The sequence below is a fragment of the Ursus americanus genome, chromosome 24 (genome assembly GCF_024610735.1).
Source record: "Ursus americanus isolate L20-20 chromosome 24, mUrsAme1.1.p, whole genome shotgun sequence".
NCBI classification, from domain to species: domain Eukaryota; kingdom Metazoa; phylum Chordata; class Mammalia; order Carnivora; family Ursidae; genus Ursus; species Ursus americanus.
The window spans coordinates 47,491,261-47,514,593 of NC_142150.1; the positions used below are offsets into that span (position 1 = coordinate 47,491,261).

A 23,333-nucleotide genomic window follows, 5' to 3' on the forward strand; every position below is an offset into this window, starting at 1 on the left:
GTAAACCGGCTTCCCGCCACGGGCTCCCTGCACCGCTGGTCCCGCGGAGAGCAGCCCCGGCTCCCCCAGGTCCATCCCACCTACCGCAGTCAGCGCAGCCCTCGGAGCCTGGCCGCCTGCGTTCCCTGTAAGAGCCCTGCAATCCCGGTCCCCGGACCCAGGATTGGCGCAGGAGCTCATCTGGGTCCGTCGGCGTCAAATAAACCCGAGCCCTCCTCCTTGTCCGCGTGTCCCTTGGTCTGTCGCCGGCCTGATTCTTACTTTTCCGCAACAACCGGCAGAAGCAGAGGGTGTGCAGCGAACCGCCGGGACCCTCAGACGGGACTCCCTGAGCGCTTCTGAAAGCCAAGGCTCCCCCGAGGGTTTCCGAGCTCGCGGCGTCCAGGGCGCGGACACGAGCGACCCCGCGGAGGCCTGGGTCAGCTGCCACCGCAGACCCGCTCTGCTTGGGGTGTCTCCCCACCCCCGCGTTAGTCTGTGGCGTGGCTGCGCGTGTGCGTCCGCGTGACAAACCGCGTGGACCCCGCGGGGAGCCCGCACTGCGTCTGGAGAGCTGAGCCTGCGGCGTGGCTGGGCGCCCGGACGCCCGCGCGCAGAGGCCAGGACCGACCCTGCCCGGGCCCCAGGCTGTCCCCCGGGCTGCCCCCCGGGCTGTCCACCGGGCTGTACTGGGCCGTCCCCCCGGGCCGTCCACCGGGCTGTCCCCCGGGCTGTCCCCCGCCGCGGTTTGCGCGGACGTTGCCAGGAGGCCGCAGGAAAGCCTCCCCTCCGCTCCCAGCCGACCCCCAGGGCCGCCGCAGGTCCTCGCGCAGGGGTGGACGGGGCTTACAGACAGCGGTGGGTGACAGCATCCGACCGGAATCGGGGCGGAGGGGCCGCAGCTCTGAAAAGAGCAGGGCTGGCAGGGTTAGAGAGGCCAGCACCGAGCAGGGACGATAAGGAGCCGCGTGCACGTCAGTCCCTGAAACGGCGGCTGTTTCACCAGCAGAACGAGCTTGTTTAGGGAGAGGCAGGCAGTCGGCCGGGCGAGCCGCGGTGGGCCGCAGGCAGGGGGAGCCGAGAGGGGAGGCTGTTGGAGCCGCGGGTTGGGGGCACCGGAGCCGGCCGGGGGCTTCTCAGCGGCTGCGGGTGCCGGGCCGGGCGTGGCTGCTGGGCCAGAGACACCTTGCCTTTTCCAACCGGCAACGAGGGAGCCGTCCGTGTGAAAGCTGACCTCTTGTCAGGACCGCCACGTGGGGCCACAGCGTGGGGGGGGGGCGTGAGCGCTCTCCCTCCTGGGCTTCCTGGCTCCGTTTTGTTTTATTTAATTAAAAAAATTAAAAAAATTTTTTTTATTATATTATGTTAGTCACCGTACAGCACATCCCTGGTTTCTGATGTAAAGTTCGATGATTCATTAGTTGCGTGTAACACCCAGTGTGCCATGCTAATCTTTTAAAAAGATTTTGTTTCTGTATTTGACAGAGAGAGCACGAGCAGGGGGAGGGGCAGCGGGAGAAGCAGGCCGCAGGGCAGGGGCCTGAGGCAGGACTCCATTCCGGGACCCTGAGGTCCTGACCCAGCGTCACCGACTGCACCACCCAGGCTCTCCGGTCTCCGTTTTAAATGAGGTTTCCTTCATTTATTTTCACATTTCCCCGTTTCGATCAAGATCTTTCCTGAAAGCACTGCTGATCACGTCTACATTTAGTGGGTTCGTCCTTCTGCGCCAGGAAGGACCTCTCCTGGTCCTCTTGTCCCAGGTCAGAGGGAGAGTGCCCAGGTTGGAAATGGAGGCCACATTTGAGTAAGGAGGAAGGGCAGGAGGGAGAACCCTCTGGCACCCCCACCTACAGTCCGTGGAGATTGTCTCCATGCACAGAGACAGCATCACCCTGGTACCAGACAGAGAACTGGTTCCCAGCTCAGTCAGGCTCAGTGGCTTGTGGCTCGAAAATCAAGACTGGAGAGAGAAGTGATGGGGGAAAGGAAGGGTTGCTTTATTCTGGAAGCTGGCAACCTGGAAAAGAGGGTGAACTCAAGTCCCAAAGACCCTTTTCCTTGTCCAGGTGAAGGCAAGGTGGGGGAGGGAGAGGGGAGGGGGGCTGCAGGAGGAGCAGGTGGGGGGGGGAGTCAGATGTGGGTGTGACCCTGAACAGACTTGCTGGCATCTGGGACAGCTGTTTTCAGATGCAGTCAGGCCTCGTCTTCTGGGGGAGTCTGGTCCTTCACTCCGCGAGGCCAGTGGTCTGCAAATCTCAAGGAAAGTAGGGTAGTTCTGCTACAGACTAAGAACTTCGGTCAGCAAGAAGGAGCACATGAGCTCGAAGCCAGTCAGCCCCTAGACCCGTAAGAGCGCTGTTAGAGCCCTGGTTGCAGAGTGAACAGGCAGCCGGTACAAAGTTCAAAAACAATTATGCAAAGCAGAATTAAGAGTCACGCAACAACTCCAGCTGGTAGGACGCTCTGAGGTAGGAGCCCCAGCCTGAAGGCAGGCCGCTCAACAGACGGAGGTGGGGGCATCACAGTGTGCTCCTTCCCTGACCTGGGGTGAGTGGATTTCTACTTCTCCAGAGGCATCTATCCATGTGCAACAGGTGGTGTTGCCATCACACAAACCCCTCGTGGTTCAGCAAGTGGAGAATCAAGGCGATGCAGCCGTCCCAAACTACCGTGGCTGGCGGGTCTGCTGGTGTTCGCCGGGCTGCACGGCTTTGGCTGTGGAGCCAGCCGAGGCTCCTAGTGTCACGGAGAGACTTCCGATCCTGCATCTCAGCCTTATTCCAGCCCCGGAAGAAAGACGCTCCCTCTGGAGGCAAACCCAGAGTCAGGTAGGCCTCCAGGGAGGTGGTTATGGTGGCTCACTGGGGTAAACCGATGGGAAGCTTCTGATGTGTTATGGCTGTTAACAGGGACAGTGAAATGTCACAGTAGGGATTGACCTCCGACTTGCCAGCTATTTAAATATTCATATGTCCCAGGGAAATGCCATCCACCGCAAACAAAACAAAGCCAGATGGAGGCTAGAGGACTCCAGCTAGGATTTGGTTATTGATACATTCATTAGCCACAATTTCCTGATTGATCCTTTCAAGCCATGGATCAGAGGAGTCTCGATGACACTCTGTGAGGCCATCTCTTCCTCAAGGGGTCTTTTCTAAAAACCTTGCAAAGAGGTGTAAACTCACTTGTATTTCTCTTGGTCATGGGGAGAGAGATCTCATTTTTTTTCTTTTTTTTGAGAGAGAGAGAGATCGCATTTAGATAAGGAAAGAACGTGGGGGTTGAAGACTGTTGATTGGCAAAGATGGAGGGAGCTTGCTGAGCCGCACAGGTGTGACTGGGGAAAAGCTGGAACAAGGTGTGGGAATACATGGGCATAGCCTCGCCTCTAGGTAACATCCATGGGCTCACAGGGATAATCAGCAGGGGCCTTTGGAACAAAGATAAATTAGTTGCAGACACTGTGAACAGATTGGAGTTTCTGGTGACAGATCCAACAGTAAGAAAGGTTTTCCATTTTTGCAATAGATTGGAAAATGAGGGTAGGGGCACTGTCTTCTCAAGAAAAAGAGAGAGAAAGTAAGACAAGGAGCCGAAGCAAGAAAGGGCATGTGGGCCTGGCTGGGTCGTCTTAGGGAAGCTGTCCTGTCAGGTGTCCTCTGCTTTGGTTCTGGGAAGTCTTGACTTTTGGGTCGTCAGGTGCAGGGCCAGGCAGGGCTGGGTGGTTTCTTCAGATGGGGTCCTGAGACTCTGTTCCCTGGAGATCCACTGGCAGCACAACGGTTGGTTAACAGCAGCTGCTGGGGCCTTTCCAGTGAGGTGAAGAGAGTCTCCGAGGAGGTGTCTTTGCCAGTAGACGGATCTCTGGGTTTCAAGATGTGATGCTTAAGGTCTTCATCTCTGTGAAAAGATGACTTTCTCGGGGCGCCTGGGTGGCACAGTGGTTAAGCGTCTGCCTTCGGCTCAGGGCGTCATCCCGGCGTTCTGGGATCGAGCCCCACATCAGGCTCTTCCGCTAGGAGCCTGCTTCTTCCTCTCTCACTCCCGCTGTGTTCCCTCTCTCGCTGGCTGTCTCTCTGTCACATAAATAAATAAAATCTTTAAAAAAAAAAAGTATGTCTCCCTTTCTTAGCTATGAGTCGGAAGAAGTAGGAGTCAGGTGCACTGCGCTTCCTGTGGTACCTCGAAGGGTGAGTCTCTGAGCTCCCAAAGGGATACACCTGAGATCCCAGACCTGTGACAGTGCCCGTGGCCGGGGTGTGTGAAGGCTATGAATTTTGCCAACTGAGTCTAAATGGTGCCGTTAGTGTGTCTGATTAGCTCTGAGGTTTGAGGTTGGTACGCACAGGAAAGTGTTGTTAGACTGATGGTCAAAGTGCCTGACCGGTGTGTGTGTTCCCCGGGAATCATGAGGTTCAAAGGTTGGAGGTGGCAGGTAGGAATGACCCTTCCCGTGGGGCCTTAGCCATGGAGCCAGTGGCCCACTGACAAGGACAATAGATTGTTGCGTGTGTGCAACTGAGTGAGTATATTGCCACGAGAAAAAGTACTCAAGAGTCTCTGAATTCCGGAGGGATCAGGTAGGGAGAAAAAGTAATCGCTTTATATTTCACAAAGATTTTACTGAATGGCTCTTTGTCGTGGATAGCTTAGAGAAACAGTGTCCTTAAATGCGGTTCGACGGTGGACTTCTGGAGCCCTCAGAGACCTGTCCTCCGCAGCACTTGCCAGGGCCTGTTCCGGAATTTCTCTCCAGATGCGGCAATGTGCAAAAGCATCACGGGGAAACACTAGGGTCTTTAGATGACAAAAGGCTTAAATGCCCATCTTCATGTATCTGATGAGACCTCACTGTGATGGAGTTGACAAGAGGGTTTCCTTATTTCTGTGACAGACATTTTAAAATTATGACTGGTGTTAAATCAGGACAGGTCAGATTTCCAGAAATTTCACATAATTTCTGGAACATGGATAGCATATACCTATACAGACATAGGGTAAAGAAGGCTTAGCATGTTTCTTATTTGACAATGCTTCCCGTGTAATTTAACATATCAAATAAGCCAAATTAGTTTAAAATATCCTTTATATAAGGAGAGAGAACAAATCTTAAGATATTTCAGGGACCCTCCGTAAAACTCAAAATTATTTTAAGTTCAAAAAGACTTTACCCAGAATTCGAATTTTGGAAAGTTTGTCAAAAAGATAAAAAGATTTTCAAATACTCAGTCAAATAGGATCACAGGTTGTTGTGAAACAGTATTTGGTTATCCCTTTAACCAAAGTGACAAAGTCTTCACAGGCAAGCACAGAAGGTTACGTAGTTCTTCGCAAAACTTAACTCTTCTTGTCGAGAGGACGAACTTTCCTTTAGCGAGCAAAGGCCTGACAGACGTGGGAGATTGTTTTGGCAAAGCATAGATTCCTTGTTTTCTGGGCAAATCATTTGGAAAAATAAAGGAAACCCTTTCACAACCTCTTCCCAGGAGCAGACCAATGTCCTTTCAGCAGAAGGAAGAAAATTAGGTCCCGGTTTTATGCACGCACACCACAGATGCGAAAGCTTGGTGTTCAAACCCTGAGAACAACTTCATTCAGTTTCTTCCAGCTCATCACACATAAAATTCCTCCCACAAAATTCCTTCTCCACAGACCTTCTAAAACTTTCTATGTTAGTTTGTTCCCTGTTCTCTTTCCCTTTCTGAAGTAACCAGCTTTACTTTAGGTCAAAATTACTTTCATTTCCCTCCACAAAGTGTATTTCCTAATGCCTTCTTTTACCAAAAATACACATCCCGCTTTCCTTGCATATGGAGATATTTCCTCTATTTCTAGCAGTCTTAATTAGATGTTAATTAGAATATTTAATCTTTAGAAACCCTAATTTCTAGTGAAAACTGGGAATGAGCAATTGAGACACTACGATTCTGTAGACCGGTGAGTTTGTGGACGTACTTCGCAGTACCCTGTCCTTTCCCTGCCGTTTCCAGCGTGGCTCACGCTCGCGCACAGCCCCAGTCAATAGCTTCGGCTGCTCTGGAACATGGGACCCAAAAATGGATAAGCCTATGTTCAGTAAGCAACGCTTCAGTATTTTATTTCATTTGGAAATGATTTAGATATTCAGTGAACACCCATCGTTCAACTTAGCAAAACTTTAAGGCTTCAGGCTACCGAACAGATTTGGGGAAATTACTTAAAGATTCACCGAGAACCTTTTACCCCACCTCCATCTATTTAATTCACTTGTTCTTCTCAACACTCATGTCTAGATACCTATGGAAATTCACTCACACCAAGTTATTTTTCTTGTTGACAAATGTTGTAACGTGCGTTTATCTGACCGATAAGCCCGAGGACAGTGAAAGGTGTACGTCTGCATTATATTCAGTGTTGACTGTTCAACAGGGAAACTGAGGGGCCCTGAAAAACTGCTTCTTTCCTCCTTCTCCCACTTCTGTTCTTGCTAGGACCTGCACGCCGGTGCTATACCTGCCTTCTCGCACAGGTAACGTATGTCCTCCTTGTAAATGTGAAGGGTTAGTGATTTCTTCGGAGACGTCCAGCACAACAGATGACATCCAAAGACTGACCAGGAGAGGTCCTCATGGATGCTTTCCAAGACCACCGGTTACAACACTTTGACGCCAAGAGCCCTGGCTCGAGGGCATAAGATTTAAGGAGGACACCGGAGCACTTGTCCTTGCTCTGACCAGTTCCCAGATGCCCGAGAGGACACGTGCACCAGACCACCATCCTCAATAAAAACCAAGACCCCAAGCAAAAATGAGACTTATTCTCCTTTCATTTCAGAGTCTCCCGAACGCTCTGTCCTATCTACATCCTCTGTCTTCAACAAACTCTGCTGTCATTTCTTCGCAGTTCTCATTTGATTTCCATCCTGCATGAAGCCGAAGACCTTCTTGGCTGGTCCTGTGAGGCCCCCCCGTCTGGGTCCTCGGACCAGCCAACCTGCATCAAAAGTAAAGTTTTCAGAAAAAGGAAGTTCCATAGAGAGAAAGAACAGATCACCTGAAAGGGAACAAGAACCACAGGTACCAGATTTCTCAGCATATCATATAAGGAGACTACAAGGTGTTATTTTAATTTATTTTTTTATTCGAACAAGAGAGCAAGAGAGAGCAAGTGAGAACAAGCAGGGGGAGTGGCAGAGGGAGAGGGAGAAGCAGACTCCACGCTGAGCAACCCAGGACCCCGAGATCATGACCTGAGCTGAAGGCAGAGGCTTAACCAACTGAGCCACCCAGGTGCCCCATATAAGGTGTCATTTTAAAGAATTGAAAGAAAGAAATCTGGAATTTAACACCCAGACAAATTGTCATTCCACTCTAACAGCATAAGAAAGATATTTCCAGAAATACGCAGAACACCTACATTGAAAACTTTCTTGGATGAGGAACTGAAAGAGAAGAAAAACTCAGGAAAATCTGTGAGCTGTCATAGAAGTAAGAGGACCAAATGCCTTTGCAAAGTCTGTGTTAGGGATGAACAACCATCCACAGAAACGTAAGCGCAAGGGAGCAGAGTGAAGGAAAGTCGACCATATAAACCTCAAATAGAATTCTGAGCAATGCCCCTGGGTAGGAGGGGAACAACTGGGACATGAGAGTGAATGATGCCGGGACCTCGACACTCGCCCAGTGCGGGCAATGAGCAGTGGCGAACCGGCCCAGAGAGCACCCGTCACAGACTCGGCCACCATGTGCTGTGTGTCCACTGCTCACAGCAGCTCTGGGCACAAAGTAGGTGCTCAGTAAGTACTTGCTGAATAAAGACCCGAATAGAACCTCTTATAAAAGTTCCAAAATAAAAAATGATTCATCCCACGAAAATCAGCAAAAAAGGGGAAAAAACCAAAAAAGTAAATAGTAAATATGAAAAATATGACAGAAATAACTCCTGATAGAATTATCACAGTGAGTGTGAACTAACAGACAGAGGTCCAGCAGGAGATGCAAGTTAAGAAAAGATCCAGGGACAGCTGGGGCTCAGTTGGTCAAGCGTCTAACTCTTGATTTTGGCTCAGGTCATGATCTCGGTGTTCTGAGGTCGAGCCCCGCGTCAGGCTCTGCGTGGAGTCTGCCTGACATTCCCTGTCTCCCTCTTCCTCTGCCCCTCCTCCCACTGTGCACGCACTCTCTCTCTCTCTCAAATAAATAAATAAATAAATAAATATCTTTAAAAAAAAAAGATCCAGAAATATGGAGAAATTACAATGTCCGAAATTCGATTTAGGTAATTTCAGGTGTATTCCAGGGTCATCACTACCCTCTCTGGGGGAAATATCATCCCAGGGCTGAAATTAGCTGGGCTAGAGACCCCAAGAGAGAAGAAAACGTGGCAGAGGGTTGGCAGGAAAAGGCCGACAGAAACTCTGGGCCCTGGATTCCCCAGATGATAGACCGGCTCTGCTCCCCAAGGTCTTGGAGACAAACGGGCATAAACGTAAGCGTGCTAGCGGGGCGTGGAAAGCCGTAGAAAGTGCAGATCTGGAAAGGAGCAAGCTAGAAGTTCTAGAACTGCCAAAAGCAGTAAAATCACAATGAAGAATAATAGAGATCAGACAAAGTAGAGACACTATTAGAATTAGGAAGAGAGTCTGGGGAGGTTTCTGGGTCAAAGTTCACGTACAAATGTTGCTTGTGTGTCTGTGGCACACGTGTCCTCCTCCGGTGGATCGGTGGATCGTGGGCTAGTCCCAGGTGTCCATCCCCCACCCCCACCAGGGGGCTGGGCCGAGGGGCTGGCGGTCACTGCAGCCGTTGCCGCAGACGGCCTCGCACACACGCTCTGGTGAGCAGCACACAGTGGGTGTGACATTGGCCAGTTCCAAGACCGTGGTCTCCGTGAGACTCTGACACGGCTCTAAGAACAGGCCCCTGCAGGGGTGCCTGGCTGGCGCGGTTGGTAGAGCGTATGCCCGAGAGCCTGTGAGAGAGGAGCTGTCCCCTCTCGGGGCAGCCGACCAGAGCGATGGAGGAGCCCAGCCCAGGCCAAGTGAGGCTACTGCAGGTCAGCTAATGGTCCCAGAGGCCTCACAAATTCTTGAGCAAGAATAGATGCTTATCTCTGTGCCCCACGGAGGGTGTGTGGCTGCTTGTTGTACAACCTTGCTGTGACAGCACATAATTCGTCATCCGGGACACACAAACTACAGCCACGAGGAGACAGCACGTGCAGTCCTGGCGTGGCTCTGCCGGAGCCCGGGGCCCCCGGGGCTGCTGTGGGGGTGTGTGTCGCAGCAGCCACTGTGGGAACAGCCCGAGCTGGCCCGCGGAAGCGGGAGAACTTACACCCTTTGACGAGGGAGCGGAAGGCAAGCTGAGAACAAAGCACAGGCTGACTCCCACCAGGTGGGGTCTGTGAGCCGGTCCTCAGGCACTTCCGGCCGCCCGGGACCCAAGGGAAGGAAAAATCAGATGGTTCACTGACAGAGATCACAGCCCTGCAGGACAGCAGTCTCCCTCAGCTTACAAATGTCTCAGCGATTTACAAGAAAAAAGCATTTCTATCAATAGCCTAACTTCCAGAGACCCACAGACTCAGTTTCCTGGAGCCTTAACACCACCTTCCCCTCCGTAGTGTTGAGGGAAACAGAGGCAGAAGGCAATGTAAATAAAATGAAATTTCTTTACAAGAGGCAGAGTATGGCGTTCCTCCAGGAGACTCCCAACTGTCTTCTTGTTAGTGCCTTGCCAGAGGGAAAACAGCTTTAGCTAAACAAGAGCCCGGCCTCCAGGACCCTGAGGGTCCTCTTTAGCATATGACGGTCCTTTTGGAAACCTCCCTTGTCCTCACCTCCCCCTACTCCCAAGTAGATAATCAATCCCCCCTCACAACCCCAATGCAGCTCTTTCCGCCCAGAAGGCCTGTCCCCGTGCTTAAATAAAATCACCTTTTTGCACCAAAGATGTCTCAAGAATTCTTTTTTTTTTTAAGATTTTATTTATTTATTTGACAGAGAGAGAGACAGCCAGCGAGAGAGGGAACACAAGCAGGGGGAGTGGGAGAGGGAGAAGCAGGCTCCCAGCGGAGGAGCCTGATGTGGGGCTCGATCCCAGATCGCCGGGATCACGCCCTGAGCCGAAGGCAGACGCTCAACGACTGCGCCACCCAGGCGCCCCTCAAGAATTCTTTCTTGGCCTTTGGCTCCGGACCCCAGCGCCACTCCAAAAGCGCATCCCCTCGACCTAGCACGCGGCAACAGGAACGCCAAGTCACAGGCAGGGGTGCCTGCTCACAGCCAGAGCAACAGCCAGACACTGCCGGCCACACTGACCATCAGCAGGACCGGGGAGCTGTGGCGGATGGAAATGAGAATAAAGGGACTGAAGCCGCACACGGGCGAGGCTCATGAATGCGACACCCTGTGAAGGGAGGTGTGCACCAAGGAACGCAGACAGCAAGGTCTCATTTGCGTAAGTTCGAACACGCAAAATTAAACCACAGTGTTCAGGTTTAGCCTGAACTCACTTAGGTTCAGTGTAACCCACACTTGGGGGTTAAAACTTGGATGAAAAGCAAGGATGGGCTCCCCATAGAAGTTGGAGAGCGGTGGCCTTTGTGGGGTGGGAAGGGTGGTTACTGGAAGGGGTTGGCGGGCACCTCCTGGGGCATCAGCAACGCACGGCTCCCGTTGGGTGGTAGTGTCGTAGGGTGTCTGCATTCTAGCCACTCCTTGGGCACCCTTTCATGCACTTTGCTGAACATTTGCTAAATGTCACAATAGGGAAAGGTGAACAGAGTATGAGCCCAACAGCCCAGACTCTGAATATCTCAGGCAACGACCGGAAGAAATGCTGGGAAGGACTTGTGTTTCTGAAGCCCCCCAGTTCTGCCCAGAAAAGATCTGGGGAACATGTGAGACCAAGGTTAAAATCTCCAAGGAGCGGGAGAGAAGCTGAGGGCCGGCAGAGGCCTGCGGACGACTGCCACAGGGCAGGTGTGTCAGTTAGGGTGGGCTGGACGAGGCTGTGCAACACGGATCCCGCAAATACCTCTATCCCGCCCTTGCTGCACTCTCGCAGAGTCTACCCAGAGATAGTGTCGGATCCCACAGCTGGGGTGCTCAGTCCTGTAAGACAGTCCCCATCCCCACTTCAGATGCTGTCACGAGCTTGGCTGTCACTGGTGATTCTAAGGGACCACCACAAATTGGAGGCTCTGACCCCCTCCTCAGGTTCTTTTAAGTTACTAGAGCGACTTACAGAACTCAGGCAAACACTTCCTGTGGTTATCAGCGTGTTAAAGGATGTGACAAAGGACGTGGACCCACAGCCAGATGAAGAGACACACCTGGCGAGGTCTCACACAAAGTGGCCTCTGTGCTCGTGGAGCTGGTAGCACAGGGCAGTGTTCTAGTCCCCCAAGCATGGAAGATCTCTGAAAAGAAAAAGGACCAGAAAACTGTCCTCTTGGGTTTTTATGGAGGCTTCATTATATAGTCATGATTGACTAAGTCTTTGGCCATTGGCTGATCCAGGCTCTGGGGATGGTTGGAGGTTCCATCCCTCCAATCCCACGGTTGGTTCTCCTGGAACACCCTTGGGTGGGTCCAGGAGTCACCTTCACTATAATGAGAACCTGGGTCACCTTGAGTTCTCAGGAACTGTGGATGAAGACCAGATATGTCTGAGAAATATCTGCTTCTTATAAATCATGATACTGTGGTCCTTCCTCCACATACCACACGGTGGGTGTTTCTCCTGGGCTTCCTCACTGCTTGTACTAGTCTGGGTTCCCCAGAGAAGTAGAATCAATGGACACACACACAAAGAGAACAGAGTCCAAAGAGTTGGCTCACCTGGTTGTGGAGGCTCGGGGTGTCCTCCAGCCTGAGTCTGAGTCCTAAGGCAGGAGAAGGCCAACATCCCAACTCAAAGACAGGGGGGCAGAGGGAATTCTCCCTTTTCCCACCTTTGTGTTCGATTCAGGCCTCCAACAGATTGGACGAGGCCCCGTGACACTGGGGAGGCCACCCCGCTTCACTGAGTCCAACGATTGACACGTCAGTCACACCCAGAAACACCCTCCCGACGCATCCAGGACAATGTTTGACATCTGGGCCCTGTGGCCCAGTGAAGTTGCACAGAGGCCTTACCTCACACTACTTTACATGGGTCACTCTTTCCAGCCCCGAAGAATAGTTTCCTTGTTGCCTGCCACCCGGCTGGAGGCCAACGCCACACTTTCAGTCTTCGGTGATGGCAGTCCTTCCCTGTGTCATCCAGGGACGGTGAGACTGAGCTGTGGTAACGAACAGTCCCAAATCTCAAGGACTTCCAAGAAAGCCTTGTTTCCTGCTCACGCTACCACTCCAATGTGGGTCCACACGGGCAGTGCGGTCCATGAGTTGCCCTCAGGGACCTAGGGCGGGATCCCCAACATGTGCTTCTGTGCGCACCCCAGGGGAAGTGGTGAATCACAGGATCTCGGTTGCCTGGAAGAGATGCCCTTCACGTGCCACCCTGGTGAGCAGCAGCGGGTCCAGGTCACGACTAGCTTCAGGCAGGTGCGCGCTAAGGCCACGCGCTGCAGAGAGAGCCGGCATCCTGGCCAACAGCACGGACGACCGGCAGAGTCAAGTCCATGGAGTCCCAGGGAACCGACAGGTTTATGGAGGAGAGAGGGGTGCTCTCGGGGGTGGTACTCCCGCACCTCCAGGCTCCAGGGCTGGGTGGTGGGTGTGCAAGAGAACAGAGCCTCCCCGTGCAGCTCTTGAAGAACACTTTCCACCCTCCAGGTCTTCTCTCACATCTGCCCCAGTTTTCTGTGGTCATCTGGGCCTCTAAGCTCTGGCTCCCCAGCTGTTCCTAAGGCATACTGTCCAACTGCAGCTCCAAAAGGGACTTCTCGACATCCAGATGGCCAACAGACACATGAAAGAATACTCCACATCAGTCAGCAACAGGGAAACACGAATCACAATGAGACACCATCGCCCACCTGTCAGAATGGCTACAATTAACAAGTCAGGACACGACAGATGGTGGCGAGGATGCGGAGAAAAGGGAACCCTGGAGGGCCACGGGGGGGCTCAGTTGGTGAAGCATCTGCCTTCGGCTCAGGTCATGATTGCAGGGTCCTGGGATCGAGCCCCACGTTGGGCTCCTGCTCAGTGGAGAGCCTGCTTCTGCCTCTCCCCCCAGCTCATGCACAGGCGAGTTCTCTCTCTCTCTCTGTCTTAAGTAAATAAAATATTAAAAAAAAAAAAAAAAAAAAAGAAAGGGGATCCCTCCTACGCTCTTGGTGGGAATGCAAGCTGGTGCAGCCACTCTGGAAAACAGTATGGAGGGTCCTCGAAAAGTTGAAAATAGAGCTACCCTATGACCCAGCAATTGCACTACTGGGTATTGACCCCAAAGATACATATGTAGTGATCCGAAAGTGCCCCTGCACCCCAATGTTCACAGCAGCAATGTCCACAATAGCCAAACTGTGGAAAGAGCCAGATGTCCATCGAGAGATGAGTGGACAGACAAGATGTGGTGTATATACACAACGGAATACTACTCAGCCATCAAAAAACGAAATCTTACCATTTGCAATGACATGGATGGAACTAGAGGGTATTATGCTCAGTGAAATAAGTCAATGAGAGAAAGACAATGATCATATGATCTCACTCCTCTGTGGAATTTAAGAAATGAAACAAAGGAGCACAGGGGAAGGGAGGGAAAAGTAAAACAAGGCAAAATCAGAGAGGGAGACAAACATAGGAGACTCTAAGTCATAGGAAACAAACGGAGGGTGGCTGGAGGGGAGGGGGTGGGGGCACGGGAAACTGGGTGATGGGCATTGAGGAGGGCACACGGTGGAATGAGCACTGGGTGTTGTATGAGACTGATGAATCACAGGCCTGTACCTTTGAAACCAGTAATACATCATATGTCAATTAATTGAATTTAAATGAACAAATGTTTTAAAAAAAAAAGGCACTTCCTCTGAAGCCGCAGTCAGCACCCCTGCAGCAGCGGCTGGGGAAGGAAGGGGTGATGGCCAGGAAAATACCTTACTCTGAGCTCGCCCCGGGCCTCCAGGGAGAGAGGGACCTACTCAAGGGTTGTTTCAGATCCCTCGTGTGGAACATGAATGCTAGCTGCTCCTTATTTCTTTGTAAAGGGAAACTCTATTTCCTACTTGTCTGGCCAGTTAATGACCCCTTTTCCTCAAACTGCTAACTCATCAAGTTCCAGCACGTGGGCTTCACAAGAGGAAGAGACATCTTATGTCCCGGACGTTTGAAACATCTGGCTTGATAGAGTGTTGATTTGAGTAGGTTCACGGAAATATCAGTCTTATTTTCCTGTGCAATTAGAAAGTTTGGTAAGTTTTCACAACTGTTACCGAGTGTTTTGTTCCCCCCGATTATCTGGCCTTGGAAATTCATTAGAAGAAGTCTTGCAAAACTCCTCAGACTTTCAATAGACAGAGCAGGTCTTGATGTAAGCAACCTTCCAAGGCGATCTGACCAAGAGCTGCTGGGGGACAGCGCAGGCAGCTGTGTGACCCCTGCTGCCTGGACAGACACCCAGCAGGGCCAGAGGCAGACACGGAGGGAGACCCTGCTCCATTCGTGAAGGGGCCGAGATGTATAGGGATTGGTAAGAGTGGGTCTCCCCAAGACACCCTCCTCTTGATACCTGGCTCGATGCCGCCTTACCAGGTTCCTGATGCTGTGCATGGGTGGGGCACAGCCGCTGCGGCCTGCAGATCACCCCAGCCGCCACTTTAGTAGAGTGTCGGCCACAAATCCTATTTTATTTTATTTATTTCATTTATTTAATTTTATTTTGTAGTTTTTATTTAAATTCCAATTAGTTAACATACGGTGTGGTATGAGCTTCAGGTGTACAATATGGTGATTCAAGAGTTCCATATATCACCCGGGGCTCATCACGGCCAGCGCCCTCCCTGACTCCCTTCACCTATCTCCCCCACCCCTGCCCACCTCCTCTCTGGTGACCATGAGTGTGCTCTCTAGAGTTAAGGAAGAGTCTGTTTCTTGGTTTGTCTTTCTCTCCCCCCTCCCTTTGCTCATTTGTTTTCTTTCTTAAATTCCACATCTGAGTGAAATCATAGGTTATTTATCTTTGACTGACTTATTTTGCTTAGAATAGTACTTTCTAGCTCCATTCATGTAGTTGCAAATGGCGAGATTACATTCTTTTTGATGGCTGAGTGACATTACACACACTCACACACCACCTCTTCTTTATCCCTTCATCGGTGGATACAGACTTGGACTGTTTCCATAGTTTGGCTATTGTGGACATTGCTGCTATGAACACTGGGGTGCAGGGACCCCTTCGGATCACTATATATGTATCTTTGGGGTAAACACCCAGGAGTGCAATCACTGGGTCGTAGGGTAGCTCTATTTTCAACTTTCTGAGGACCCTCCATACTGCTCCACAGTGGCCGCCCCAGCTTGCGTTCCCACACAGTGTAAGAGGAAGGTGCCCCTTTCTCCGCATCCTCGCCAACACCTGTCGTTTCCTGCGGTGTTCGTTTTAGCCATTCTGACCGGAGTGAGGTGGTGTCTCCCTGTGGTTTTGATTTGCATTTCCCTGCTGCTTGGTGATGTTGACCACCTTTTCCTGTCTGTTGCCCATCTGCATGTCTTACTGCAAAAGTGTCTACTCAGGTCTTCTGCCTGTTTCTTAACTGGATTATTTGTTTTTTCAGTGTGAGTTTGGTAAGTTCTTTATAGATTTTTAGGTACTAACCCTTTATCAGGTATGTCATTTGCGAATATCTTCTCCCATTCCGTACGCCGCCTTTTAGTTTTGTTGACTGTTTCCTTCACTGTCCAGAAGCTTCTTGTCTTGAAGTCCCAACAGTCCTTTTTTGGTTTGTCTTGTCCTTGCCTCCGGTGACATGTCTAGTGAGAAGCTGCTAGCGACAAGGTCAGAGGGTGCTGCCTGTGTTCTCCTCTAGGATTTTGATGGTTTCCTGTTCCACATTTAGATCTTTCACCCATTTTGAATTTATTTTCCACAAAACCAATTGTAAATATTCCAGGAACCACATTGTAAAAAAGCAAAAGGAAACGAGTAAGATTTATTTTAATGATCTATTTTATTTGACCCAATAAATCCAAAATATCTCAACATATAATCAGTTAAAAATATTATCAATGAAACACATTATATCTTATAAAATTTTTTTTTCTCACCAAGCCTTCAAAATGATGGGTGTTTTATACTTAATGCACTTTTCCATTGGGACTCACTCAAGGCCACAGTAAGGCCACAGACACCGCCAGCCTGGAAGCCCTCAAAGGAGTGGGGGCCAACCAGGAGGACCACTGGAGGGGCAGTGAGAACAGGGCCGGCAGGTGTGGCCACACGTAAGTACTGGGAGGAGGCGCTGGGGGCCTTGGAAGCTCCAGGGGAGATGGGGCGGACCCTAACCTGGAGCCACAAGACCAGAGCAGGAGGGACTGGAGGGAACTGGACCCTGAACAAGGGTCGGAGAAGGAGCCGGGCCTCCGTCGGCGTTCTTTCTGCTGTGTGAAGGGTGGGCCCAGCCGTGGCTGCAGCGCCAACACCGGGCCTGCTCTACCGCAGGTGAGACGTTTCTCTTGCTCTGATGACACCATCTTTCTGTGGGGGTGGACCGTGGCGGAAAAGGAAAGAGCGTAAGTTCAGAAGGACCGGGGTGAGGCAACCCCCTTCCGAGAGCCGGCTCTGTGCACATTTTCTCTCCACCCCTCCCCCCAAGATCCTCGGCTGTAGGTGACCTGATGGGGGCAGGAGGGGGGAGGAAATGTGGGGTGCGCAGACATGCTGGCCTTGGGCTCCCAGCTGCTGCCACATGGCCTGGAGCCTCCTTCTCCCCCCACGGCTGGCTCCTCACGTCATGGGGACCCCTGAGATGCTGGAGGCCTCTTCCGGGACAGGCAACACAGGCTGCTGGGTCCTGCCCTACGAGCACAAAACGCTCAGAACCTGACACTCAGGGGTTGACCCACCTCTTGGAGCCAGTCAAATCACCCCGTTACAAAACACCAGGATGAGAAACTTCAGAGAAAGCGGAAGGAAGCTGACATGGGGAGAGGGGACCCTGATGTGGGGCTGACCTCCACTTGGGCCACCTCCTGCATCCGGACCTCACCCTACAAATTGTCAAAACTCTGGCAACCTAATTGCACTTCCGGGCCCTTCATCCCTGGTGAACACAGTGACGCCCCCTAAACTTAAACGTGTTCTAGCAAGAGTATAAGGTTCCTGTAATGGAGGCCCCCCAAGGCTCGTTTCCTGTGACGACCACCGTGGTCACCATCCAGACAGAGATGCCTGTGCGCGACCACATCGTCTGGTCCCTGTTCAACACCATCTTCATGAACTGGTGCTGCCTGGGCTTCGTGGCCTTCGCCTACTCCGTGAAGGTGGGTGCGTGTGTGAGACCATTCCCAGGGAGAGCACAGGTTGAGGCTGCATGGGAGGGCATGGGACGGCAGGGTCAGCCTACGTCCCCACCATCCCCAAGAAGATCTCCCTCCCAGCCTAATTAGGGAAATTACATCCTCCACACACTTTGGATTCAGACCTCAAGTCTGATCCAAAAGAACCAAAAGGTACTCAAAGGCTACTCACCCCTGATGGGGTGGGAGGCGAGTGAAGGGGCCAAAGCAGAAGGAGGACAAGCCCTGGGGTCTCCAGGAGAGGCTGAGAGTCTGAGGAAGGACACGGAGGCCCCAGGAGAGAGGGGCCCACGGGGCACCGTCCCGCTCAGGCTCCAGGGAATGGGGAGGGTAGGTCCCCAATCTGGGTGAAGGGCAGGTGGAGCCTTCTCTGGGCAGGGACCAGCCGGGGCTGGGCGGGGGGGCCCTGAGTCCCTGGCTCTCACCAGGACCTGGTCCTGATCCCACGCTCTATCTCTTCTCCCCAGTCTAGGGACCGGAAGATGGTGGGTGACATGACTGGGGCCCGGACTTATGCCTCCACCGCTAAGTGCCTGAACGTCTTGGTCCTGGTCCTGGGCCTCCTTACGACCATCATTTTCATCGTTATCATTATCATTCGCGCATATTCTTCGTAGCGTTTTACAGAATATAAGGCAACAGAGAGGGTACTATTAGCTGTCTATGGCCAAGAACCCCAAGTCCTCCACCACACGCTGCTGGCCCCGCGTCCGTGGCTGCTGGCCGTGTCCCTTAGCACCCAGCCCTTTACCTGTCTACAACTGAATTCAATAAAGTACACTTGTGTGTGACGGTGCTGTGATGTCCCCTGGGGGTGGGGGCACTGCTGAAGTGCCTAGCCTGCCCCTGACACTGAGCCCACCTCCCCTCCCTGCCCAGCTGTGCGGCTCTGAGGGGCCAGGGCCTAGCCTCAGGTTGTGCTGGTTTCTGGCCTCTGCTGGGAGCAAGAGCTGGACCAGGGTCCTAGGATGGGGGTCCCCGACCCAAGGACGTCCCGTGTCCAGAACACCCTTGGTCCCGAGGGTAAGGCTCCCTGACTCTCGGGTGTGTGGAGGCAGTGGTGCTGGGGTGAATGGGCAGCTCAGGTCCTCTGGGGAGGCCTTGGGGTTTTTGTATCTGTGAGTGCAGCTGCTGGAGACCCGGACCTCCCAGCCCCTCTGGGCCGATCCAGACATTGCTGTACCCTGCTGCTGCCCCCTCCAGCTCACCAGCTCTGTCCTTCTCCTCTGGGAGTGGGGATAGGGACAGCCCGTGAGTGGCCCGGGGGAAGGACAGAGTTCTCAACTGTGGACCGACTGCAAAAGCCAATCATCAGACCCGTGGCTAAGCCCCAGTGGACAGAAAGCCTGAGCGGAAGGACTCCCTCCCTCCACCCAAACCGAACTGGCCCTCAGGGTGGAGCAGCCGCCCAGTGCCCCGGGAAGGGTCTGGATCTCCCAGCCCCTGGGGCCCTTGGGCATTGGGTGTGAGCTTTCGCCAGAGCCTGGGCTGCCCGCGGGCAGTGGGGGCCATCCTCAGCCCCGTGCACGAGGAGCTTGCCCCAGGCCCGTGCTCCTGTCTGGGGCCCCCGGAGGGGGTGGGTGGGGGACACGGTCTACACGGTCACCCTGGAGAGGCTGGAGAAGTCCAGGGGCCCCAGGCGGATGTCAAGGTGGGCACTCTTATCCAGGTGCACCTTGCCTGTGGGGCGTCCAGGCTTGCCTGGGTTCCAGCAGTGGGGCCAGGTCAGTCCCGAGGCTCCCCTTGAAGTCAGTAGCTCTTCATGCTTCCTTCCTTCTCCCTCCCTCCCTCCTTTCCTCCCTCCCTCCTCAGTCCTTTCCCGGTAATGCACCTGCATTAAGTGCCTAACTTAATCAGAAGTACCCATTTCAGAGACAGCTATGTCAAATAAGCACATTCCCAGCCTAATGACAAGGTAACGTGCTTGGCCACCTGGGAAAGATTTTGGTTGGTTTTGATAACTGTTTGGACCCAGATTTCCTGCTGTTCTGTTTTCAGCTCCCTGTAGTCAGGTGCTCCTTTGGTCAAACTTCCTCTCTCTCTCTCTTCCTGTCTCCCTTCCCTCTACCCCACTTCCTCCAACCCCCACCTCAGAACTTGTGTGTGGGGATAGCTGTGTGTGTAGTTTCCAGGTCTAATATTCAGAAGTTTTTCACGTTTGCTGGTAGCTGTAGCTGAAGGGCTTCTTGTAATGTAAGAACCACGAAGGTGGGTCAACCACCACACTGGTTATCGATCAGCTGAGCCGGAGGAGAACAGGTAGAACTGTGGGGAGATGCCAGCCTACAGGAAATACCCCAGGGCCACCCACACCCCTAAACAGGAAAGCAGGGTAGCTGTCAAGGCCTCACTTGAGTGTGAGGGACAGGAAGCTCCCCTAACCCCTCTGGCTCCTCCCACCTGACCCTGGTGTAACCTGACACTCAGTCATTGGTCCATCCTCTGGGGACATAGCCAGTTACCACTTTAGAAAAAGCAGGAAATAGAAACTTTGGAGAAGTGGAAACTACTGGGTCAGGGAGGGCCCAGAGCACGGTGGGTCGGGCAGGCATCCACGTCCACACCACAGGTGCTCCGTCTCCCACCATGAGCCGCAGCTGCCAGCCCTTCTTCCCTGGTGCCCACACCGGCGTCCCCCCCGACCTACGAGATGCTGAAGGAGGAGCACGAGGTGGCTGTACTCGGGGCCCCCCAGAGCTAACCCTAACCCAGGCCCCAGGCAGCGGGGGCGCCTGCTGTTGGCCATCCCCCGCCCCTCACTAACCTCACCCCACACCAGCACCAGGGCCAGCTTCTCTCCCACGTGTGCACATCGGCTGGGTCCATCGGGACAGCCTTCTGGGTCAGTGTGCGTCCACAGGACAACAGACCTCTGGGAATGAGGGACCTCTGCCTCAAACCCTCGTCCACGTGTTTCCGCAGCTGGAGGCCAGATACAGGCAAGCCCACCCACCACGCACGTAACACAGAGCAGGGTACAGGTGGCCAATGGGGGACATGGGCTCAGGGGCAGGCTGGGGAATCTCAGCAGGGCCCCTCCGCAGGTGAAACGCCGCACCCTCACACACAAGAGCTTTATTGACTTCCGTGGTAGACTGACACGTCCATGAAGTACCGTGACAGAGGTAACCGCCTCCGGCCACGGGCAGCTGCTAGGGTCCTCCATACTGTTTAATGACCTCTGATATTGTTTGGGAAATCATCAGTGATCCGGCGACAAAGAAAATGATGAACGTGATGGTCAGAAGGAGGCCCAGGACCAGGGCCCAGACGTTCAGGCACTTGGCGGTGGAGGCATAAGTCCGGGCCCCAGTCATGTCACCCACCATCTTCCGGTCCCTAGACTGGGGAGAAGAGATAGAGCGTGGGATCAGGACCAGGTCCTGGTGAGAGCCAGGGACTCAGGGCCCCCTCGCCCAGCCCCGGCTGGTCCCTGCCCAGAGAAGGCTCCACCTGCCCTTCACCCAGATTGGGGACCCACCCTCCCCATTCCCTGGAGCCTGAGCGGGACGGTGCCCCGTGGGCCCCTCTCTCCTGGGGCCTCCGTGTCCTTCCTCAGACTCTCAGCCTCTCCTGGAGACCCCAGGGCTTGTCGTCCCTCTGCTTTGGCCCCTTCACTGGCCTCCCACCCCACCGGGAGTCAGTGTCCTGTGAGTTCCTGTTCTTTCTGGGAGAACCTTGGAGCCACAAGTGCCTCTGAGGGTGTAATTTCTAGCATTGGTCAGTAGGGGAAGTCCTTGGAATCCTGGGGACAAAGGCTGCTCATGGCCCTCCCCAGGCCCCCTCCTGCAGCCCCACTGCAACCACACAGACACACACGTAGGCTCCCCACACCCCACGTGCCCTCTGGGCAGGCGGACCTCCGCAGGCTCACCGCACCTTCTGGGAGAGTCCCTCCCCACACGCACCCACCTTCACGGAGTAGGCGAAGGCCACGAAGCCCAGGCAGCACCAGTTCATGAAGATGGTGTTGAACAGGGACCAGACGATGTGGTCGGGCACAGCCGTCTCACTGCGGATGGTGACCACGGTGGTCGTCCCGGGAGCCGAGCTCTGGGGCGCCCCGAGTACAGCCACCTCGTGCTCCTCCTTCAGCATCTCGTAGGTCGGGGGGACGCCGGTGTGGGCACCAGGGAAGAAGGGCTGGCAGCTGCGGCTCATGGTGGGAGACGGAGCACCTGTGGTGTGGACGTGGATGCCTGCCCGACCCACCGTGCTCTGGGCCCTCCCTGTCCCAGTAGTTTCGATTTCTCCAAAGATTCCTTTTTTGGTGTTCGGGGAAATTGGGAATTGGCTGGGGACTAGGGGGGGCGGAACCAACTGCTGGGTGTCAGGTTACACCAGAGTGGGGCGGGGGGGGGCGGGCTGAGGTGGGGGGGGGCTTGTAGTCTCAGCAAGGCTTCCTGTCTCAACTCCTCCACCTCCTCCTTCATGGGTGAGGGTGGGCCCTGAGGACTTTTCCTGGCACGGGAGTCTCCCCACCCTTGCCCCCACCCCAGGCCCAAGCCTGCGGCAGGCCCTCACTGCCCACAGGGGTCACAGGACTCCTTTCTGGAATCTGTTGACCTTTCCTGGTTCTGAAGTCCATGCTGGGGGGGCAGGGGCGGAGGGAGGAGTGTTTTGTGCTTGTAGGTCAGGACCCAGCAGCCTGTGTTGCCTGTCCCGGAAGGAGCCTCCAGCATCTCTCAAGGGTCCCCGGGAATGAGAAGGCTGGGGGCTCTGTGACGTGAGGAGCCAGCTGTGGGGGGAGAAGGAGGCTCCAGGCCATGTGGCAGCAGCTGGGAGCCCAAGGCCAGCACGTTTGTGCACCCCACCTTTCCTCGCCCCCTCCTGCCCCCATCAGGTCACAGAGGTGTGGTTCTGTGGCTCCTCCTTCTGTGCCCCCTTCTCCGGAGAGGGTCAGGTCAGCTTAGCAGCCAGGACATAGCTCTTTCTAAGAGTCAAGGCTCCAGTCATCCATCCTCTTGCTGCCTGCAGTCCTGGCCTGCGTGGAGCAGGGTGTGGGGCGCAGATGGCCCAGGCCTGGCCTGGCCTGTTAGGAGCTCTTGCCTTCCCCCCGGAGGCCCAGTTGAGTCAAGGCCCCCAAACCAGCCTCAGGTCTGGGTCTCTGGCCCAGGTTTCCAGGTTCCCACCTTTCCAGCCCCCTCCCTGGGTTCCCGTCACAGGGTGTCAGCTGCTTCCTGCAGTGACCACCTCTGGGTTCCCCCCAATCACGTGTCCCCTGTCACCCAGTCTTCTGTTAAATCCTGCCGTGGAAGCACCTGTGTGGTTCTGTTGTCCTGTGGACGCAGTGACCCAGAAGGCTGTCCCGACGGACCCAGCCGACGTGCACACGTGGGTGAGAAGCTGGCCCTGGTGCCCGGTGTGGGGTGAGGTCAGTGAGGGGCGGGGATGGCCACCTGCAGGCCCCACGCTGCCCCCAAAGTCCTGATGGGCTGCGCTCGGCAGTGTCTGTGGGGGGCCACTCCCACCGTGGGTCATCTTGACCACCGACGCGCTGTCCCCGCTTGTGCCGGGGAGAGCGAGGGGCAGGAGCTCGCCCTTGAGCAGCGTTTCCCCACGTGGCTGATGACGGAGGCATCCCCTTGGGTGCGCGGGGTGACGGTACCGTGTGCCACAGTCCTCGCCAAGGGATGTGTTCTGAGACATGGTGACTTCTGACCTATGGACTTGATGTGATCCATGGTTTACGGGGCTCCGTTTTAATCCTGGCCGCGCTCAGAGTGGATCACAAAATCCTGGAGGTGACCTGCCATCTCCGTCTGGGTGCGGGGTTGTATGGCTGCACCCTCAGGCCTCCGTCCAGCCTGGGATCCCCCCCTCCCGCTGTCCGTGTCCTGCCGCCCCTGCAGCGCTGGGATGCCTTCTCCATGCCCATCTGTGAGCACCCACCTCTCCCCAC

General features: G+C 54.2%; 2 protein-coding genes and 1 long non-coding RNA gene across 3 annotated transcripts; 2 read left to right on the forward strand and 1 right to left on the reverse strand.

Moving 5' to 3' along the window:
- The first annotated feature begins 2,367 nt into the window (after window positions 1–2,367).
- Window positions 2,368–6,772, forward strand: LOC123775485 (uncharacterized). Its single transcript, XR_006775085.2, has 2 exons — window positions 2,368–2,810; window positions 6,453–6,772. It is a non-coding gene; the product is annotated as an uncharacterized LOC123775485 (long non-coding RNA).
- A 9,856-nt stretch (window positions 6,773–16,628) lies between these two features.
- LOC123775539 (interferon-induced transmembrane protein 3-like) lies at window positions 16,629–18,222 on the forward strand. Its single transcript, XM_045770815.2, has 2 exons — window positions 16,629–17,395; window positions 17,899–18,222. The coding sequence occupies exons 1-2, from the start codon at window positions 17,240–17,242 to the stop codon at window positions 18,046–18,048; spliced, it is 306 nt and encodes a 101-aa protein (XP_045626771.1). The 5' UTR covers window positions 16,629–17,239; the 3' UTR covers window positions 18,049–18,222.
- Window positions 18,223–20,491: 2,269 nt separating this feature from the next.
- LOC123775510 (interferon-induced transmembrane protein 3-like) lies at window positions 20,492–21,699 on the reverse strand. Its single transcript, XM_045770766.2, has 2 exons — window positions 21,344–21,699; window positions 20,492–20,775 (listed from the first exon to the last, which is right to left on the reverse strand). Exons 1-2 carry the CDS (start codon window positions 21,590–21,592, stop codon window positions 20,584–20,586), a joined length of 441 nt encoding a protein of 146 aa, XP_045626722.1. The 5' UTR covers window positions 21,593–21,699; the 3' UTR covers window positions 20,492–20,583.
- Between the last annotated feature and the right edge of the window lie 1,634 nt (window positions 21,700–23,333).

What these genes read in the sequence shown, in the direction of transcription:
- LOC123775510 (XM_045770766.2), bottom strand. Translation starts at nt 21,592, where the DNA reads ATGAGCCGCAGCTGCCAGCCCTTCTTCCCTGGTGCCCACACCGGCGTC. An exon ending in CCTTCGCCTACTCCGTGAAG is followed by an intron (nt 20,776 to 21,343) that starts GTGGGTGCGTGT and finishes TCTTCTCCCCAG; the next exon opens with TCTAGGGACCGGAAGATGGT.
- LOC123775539 (XM_045770815.2), top strand. Translation starts at nt 17,240, where the DNA reads ATGGAGGCCCCCCAAGGCTCGTTTCCTGTGACGACCACCGTGGTCACC. An exon ending in CCTTCGCCTACTCCGTGAAG is followed by an intron (nt 17,396 to 17,898) that starts GTGGGTGCGTGT and finishes TCTTCTCCCCAG; the next exon opens with TCTAGGGACCGGAAGATGGT.